Source organism: Pinus tabuliformis, chromosome J (genome assembly GCF_031772625.1).
Source record: "Pinus tabuliformis cultivar Carrire ecotype Pingquan chromosome J, CPIR1, whole genome shotgun sequence".
Taxonomy (NCBI): domain Eukaryota; kingdom Viridiplantae; phylum Streptophyta; class Pinopsida; order Pinales; family Pinaceae; genus Pinus; species Pinus tabuliformis.
In genome coordinates, this window is record NC_142295.1 from 1196235932 (window position 1) to 1196242353 (window position 6422).

Here is a 6422-nt window from a genome sequence, read left to right on the forward strand (position 1 = left end):
TACACAACAAAAAAATTTCAAAAAATACCACTATCTTTGTTTATGAGCCATCTTCAAAAGGGTATCATGGTTTTTCAATTTATTTAAAAACTTGAAAAAAATCTTAGGCCAACACCTGTCTCCAAAATGAAATTGAAATATTACTTCCCCAACTTCGAAAAATAATAAAAAGATTAATTTTGCATTAAAAAATAGATTTCTAATATGAAAAACTTAGTTCTCTCCATATAAATCATGCTCATATATATATATATATATATATATATATAGTACACTATTTAAACTAAGTTATACTGTGACCATAAAAAACATAATTTTGCATAAAAAAATAAATTTCTAAATATGAAAATCTTCATTCTCTCTATGTAAATCATGCTCTTATATATATATATATGCTCTTATATATATATATATATATATATATATATAACACTATTTAGATTAAGTTATGCTATGTGACCACACACAAATCTCTTAAGTTTTGCCACAATTTGCAAGGACATATATTGCATTTAATGGAAAATTGAGAGATCATGTGACACTGTTTTTTTTTCAAAAACTATCATTAAATCAACAAAATATTTCTCCACATATTGTATTTTTACTCTGAATCAAAATGCGTAATTCTTATATGAATTTTGAGGGGTGCAATTCAATAAAAGAGGAAAAACTTAAATTTCATCGCCACATTTCACCTAAAAGTGTCACCCATCTTCATGCTTTCACCCATAGATAACCATTAATTTCTTTTGTAACCATAAAATTCTCTAATACCATAACCATTAATTTCTTTTGTAACCATAAAATTCTCTAATACTTTAAATTTACTGTCAAAATAAAACATTATCTATGGCCATTAATCATGATGTTGATTAAAATTATTAAAAAAATTAAATGATTGTGAAATTAACGTATTGTTCGTATTATTTAAGTAAATATTTATGACAAAACAAAAATTTAAGATGAACTTTAAAAAAGTAATTACATATCACATACATTTTCAAACAATCATCAAATCTATAATTAAAATAAGGCCCATTTAAAAAAAAATCCAACAATAAATAAGAAATATGATAGTTATATACTATCGTCAATATTCTTAGAAATATTAATCCCAAACAGAGGATTGTACAACCTTGAGGTTTTAATATGTATGGGAGACACACTCATGAGAGGTGGAATGGAATGAAACGACTTGTAATCTATTTCCATTATGGGATGAGCATCGTCACAGAATGGTAGCTAATCCTCATCCGTAGAGGATGTCTCCAATGAAGAGTATGTTGCACATGTCTGTCAATAACAATGTAGAAAAATTACACGTGTGCAGGTCCCATGAGGAGGCATGTAGCTTCTAGCACTAAACACATATATGTCCAGCATCTGCATCTTTCAAAGCTACAACACGTTGAGATACGCGTAATATGTTTCTAAATTTTTAGGGAAAGGTGTGTGATAATCGTGAGCGTCGACCATTTTGGCTTTACTTTCAAAGTGAGACGCAACTTCGATAAGCAATCGGTCGAGTAGTTAAATCATCATGCTGCACAAATTTGTTATGTTCTTTTAGCTATAAGTGAACGATTAACAAGTAAAACACCATAATCAAATTGATTTGTAAAAGTCTTTTCTCATCTCCAGAGCATTTTAAACACCAAAGAATAACAAAAAGAATTTCACTTTACAGTTTGTGTAGAGCAGGGAATGTGTGCGGAAGGAGCAGGGTGTGCGGAAGGAGCAGGATGTGAAAGAGGCATCCGCATTTTCGTACCTTCTGCATGACATATAAATTAAGACATTTGGTATAGTTTTATATGTAAAAAAATAAAAAATATATACCTGTGAACGATATGTGTAATCCTCGTATGTATGCGTACCGCGTTGTTGTCCCGGGTGGTTGGGAGGGTGCAATATTGCACTCCCCACCCTCGCACACGCATACATATTGGGTTGGGTTTCGCAACGTCTGTAAAGCATTGTTGGGTTGCTGTACGCAACATATGTATGAATTGTAATTCGTTCTAATATAATTATACCATAATGTATATAAAAGCTTCTTCAAAAGTGATTCCCCTTCTGGAAGAAAATCGTCATAGAATTATTCCATCGAATCGATGCAAATTCGCAACACTCTTTGGAAAATGAGGAAACGACGGAACGACACAAGAAAATGACACTAAGGTGGAAACAGAAGCATATGCCAGAACAACTTGACTAAGAACATATGTTGATGTACGAACACATATAGGAACTGGAATTGGACCTCATTATGTTGTCTTTCAATAATCCATGGAACCAATAGGCCATGTCGAAACATTATTTGCTCTAACATCATTAGCGGGAACAAGATCTTTTATCAAAACACCACGGAATTAAAAGTAGCTACGGTACTACTAGAATAGGCTTTGGCCCTCGAAATATAATAGGATCTAGATCTAGAAGCTCTAGAACATGGTTTCAATCCCCAAAGGGATGCTAGGCTAAATGTTGGTGGAAGAGTGGGATATGGCACATATGCCTCTAACTATGATGCCTTTTACTACATCTTTTCGAGTTCTCGTTTTAGGTCATAGAGTAAGTAAATCTATGATATCTAAGTAAAAATGGTTTCACCTTTTCATATGTTATTGTGTAGAGTAATAACAAAATTTTCATTATCCTTTTTCCACATTCTACACAACTTTAATTAATAATAAAAATAAAAACTATATTTTGTTACATCTATTAATATTATTTATAATTTATTATTTAAAATAAACTATATATAGATGATGGGAGATTTCTCTTGCAAGGAAACATTATCATCAATGATTTAGAACTTCTTTCAGATCACCAAACTATCATCATTTGAAGTTTGGTTGTGAGTCTTTATGTATGTAAGAGAAACAGAAAATGCTACATAAATAAACTACTCATTAAAACATTTGAGAATGAATAAATATACTTATCTAGTTGATTTTCATTTTGTGAAAACGTGTTTGACTCATTTTCAAGTTATGCAAGTGTTGTTCTTCTCGCTTCCTGACCAGAAACCTGTTAAACGCCATTACTCAAACTATTTGAAATAGCCAATCAAAAATTTGAAATCGGAAAAGTTAAATAAATTGAAGTGCTATGACAGTGTTTCTACCTTGTAGTGGGCCATTCACAATTTAGTTTCATTATTTAATTTGCAGATGGCCATACATTCCTTAAAATGGTTTTATATACCAGTCAAACCAAAATTACCATTACCGTGTGACAAGTAATAAATGGTTAACATCGTGACCAGGGTTCTAGCTCACCCCTTTGCGGCTCCGATATGGCTGCCACATGGAAATCTTCAACCAGTAGTATAGTATTTGAGGATATTATTTTAATGCCTCAGCCTTCATTGCTTTGGGTTTTATGAGTATAAACTTTAGGACTCCAAAATAGATTAAGCACATTTTATAAGCTATGTCCAGTGTTAGGGCCTATGAATCTTTTTCGCAATTCATGTTCCACCACTATCTTCACCTACCAGATTTATGATTTAACAAACTTTCTAACGAGGTTGTTGAACAAGGACTTCCTATGCCATTTAGATGGTTTTGATGAAGTTTTTGCCATTGTACTTAGAAATTTATTGTTTTTGGTAAGGTTTTCTCCTCATGTTTATTTTTGGAATGGATTGAAAATTTTTGGAATATTTTATAAATTTGATGAATAGAGTAAATTTAGTTGTTTGATAGATATGAATAAAGTAATTATCTGATTTTATGTTTGTTTATCAAGATTTCAAAATATTTAAAAAAAAATATAACCAAATTAAATTTAACTAAATATTTTTATATTTAATCTCCACATTCACTCCGTCATATATAGATTTTAGAATGTACAATCAAATTAAATTTAGATTCAATCTCCACATTAAATCAGTTATATATATTGTTTGGATTTAGAATGTACAATCAAATTAAATTCAGCTGAGTTTTTCTGGATTCAATTTCGACATTCACTCAGTCCTATATATTGTTTGGGTTTGGGGATATGAATACGTTATATATATTCTTGGTCTTTTCCATATATATTGTTTGGGTTTGGGGATATGAATACGTTATATATATTCTTGGTCTTTTCCACTGTACAAGTCTTTTTCCAAATCAACATAAATTTTAATTATAATTTATAATATTTGTAAATAAAAAAAAATTAATTACATTTTATGATTTTTTTAAATAAAAAATTACAAATAACTTTGAATTTTTGAAATTTATAAAAACATATGTAATCCAACTGCTCATCTTTTTTAATTGGAATCTCTTTTATGCCTAACTTGCAATTATTATTTTGATCCTTTAGAAGATAACTTTCCGTCAAGTGAATCCAAATATGTATTCTAATAAAATTCAGCCCATTTCAAGTGGCATAAGGGCTTATGTCTCGTGGGTAGCAAGGGTGTTTACGTAGAAATTATAAAAGTATGGAGAACACATCATCATAGTTGTTTACATGGCATATTATCTATGTAATGTCATTTAATAATAAATAATAAAAATTAGTAAATATTAAATAACAAACTATAAATAAAATAATAAATAATAATAATAAATAAATAATAATAAATTAATGAAATGCTTTAAATAAATATAAATAAAAGAAATAAAACAAGAAAAATAGTAAAAATCAGTAAAATTATTAAAAAGTAAATATAAAAGTATAAAACAAGAAGTAAGTAAGTTGCATATTGACACATGGAATGTGTGCATGTAGTTCCATAATTGAATGGGTTAAATAATTGATTAATTTTATAACTATTAGATTTCAAAATATTTCTAAAATCTACAGTGGATATAAATTTAAATTTAAGATATTACGAAAATACTACATTGCAGAAATTTTTATGTAACTGCAGGAAGTCCGACCCTTTGGCTGATAGACTTCGTCTGGAATTTCTAAATAGGAATCTGGTTGATGTAATTCCTCATAAGATGGCTCCAACATGGGATAACAGCAGAACTGGTCTGGCTTTCATTGCTAAAAGACTTGATCGCTTCATCATCAATGCCAGTATTATCGAGCAATGGGGAATGTCAGTCGCTAGCATAGGATATGATTATACATCTGATCATCGTCCCATCTTTCTTGACTGGAGGGACTTGGAATGTAAGCTGGGTTATTCCTTCAAATTTAACAGAAACTATCTCACTGATGAGTCTTTCAATGAACTCATATCAAAAAAATGGGAGGAATTAAAGCAGTCGGAGAGGACCTCCTTCTCTACCTTTCATGAAAAGATCCAATCGTTGAGGGAGGCGGCAAAGGATTGGCTAATTAAAAAGAGGAAGAAGGACAAACAGGCGCTTGATGATATAAAAAAGGAGTTAAGGGTTTTAACATCTACAGTCAACTTTGATTCTATGTCTTTTGATCAAAAAAATCATTTCAGAACCTTGGAGAAAATGAAACAAGCGATGCTGCTAAAGGAAGAATCATCCTGGAGGCTTAAAAGCAGAGCGATTTGGCTCAAGGAGGGCGACCGTAATACAAAGTTCTTCCATAACTTTGCAAATGCAAGGAGGCGTATAAATTCGATCTGGAAGATCGAAGATGGAAATGGAGGCTTCTTATATTCACAACATGATATTTCGATGGATGCTACAAGGTTTTTCCAGAAGTAATACAAGCGGCAGCCAAATGAGATAAATGATGTCTTCTGGATGATTGAACAGGTACTTGTTATGTTTGATGAAGCCGCCAATTCCGAATTTTTCAAGCCCATCTCGGAAGAGGAACTTCATGGAGTCATAAAAAAGTTTCAAAAGGACAAAAGTCCTGGGCCGGATGGTTGGCCGATTGAATTCTTCTCACACTTCTATGATTTGTTTAAAGACGATCTGCTGGGGATGGTGGATGCTACCCGTATGTCAGGGAATATAAACAACGCTCTCACTGCTACATTTATAGCGCTTATCCCCAAAAAGGAGCAGTCTGAATCATTTGCGGATTACAGGCCAATTGCATTATGTAATATCCTCTTCAAAATCATCTCAAAGATTATTGCAGAGAGAATGAAACCGGTCCTCAACTCCTTCATTTCCAGGGATCAACATGCGTTTTTAAAACACAGGAATATTCTTTATGCAGACGCCTCGACTCAGGAGTGTTTATTCTCTGTCTTAACAAAAAACATTGATGCTGCTATTCTAAAGGTTGATCTGGAAAAGGCATATGACTGTGTGGATTGGGGGTTCCTTCGTATCCTCCTTGCAAAAATTGGTCTGAGGTTTCAAGGAATTAACTGGGTGATGGCCTGCGTTGAGAACGTTCAATACTCAGTCATCATAAATGGATCCCCTTCATCTTTCTTTTAGGCAGAGAGAGGACTGCGCCAAGGCTATCCTCTCTCCCCTCTTCTCTTTATCCTAGTCATGAATTCTCTCAGTACTCAGATCAACAAA

At 32.0% G+C, this 6422-nt stretch overlaps 1 protein-coding gene across 1 annotated transcript; it reads left to right on the plus strand.

Annotated features, from left to right (window-relative positions):
- Positions 1–4952: 4952 nt before the first annotated feature.
- LOC149231397 (uncharacterized) lies at positions 4953–5642 on the plus strand. The gene has a single exon (XM_089381617.1). It carries the CDS (start codon positions 4953–4955, stop codon positions 5640–5642), a length of 690 nt encoding a protein of 229 aa, XP_089237743.1.
- Positions 5643–6422: the final 780 nt, after the last annotated feature.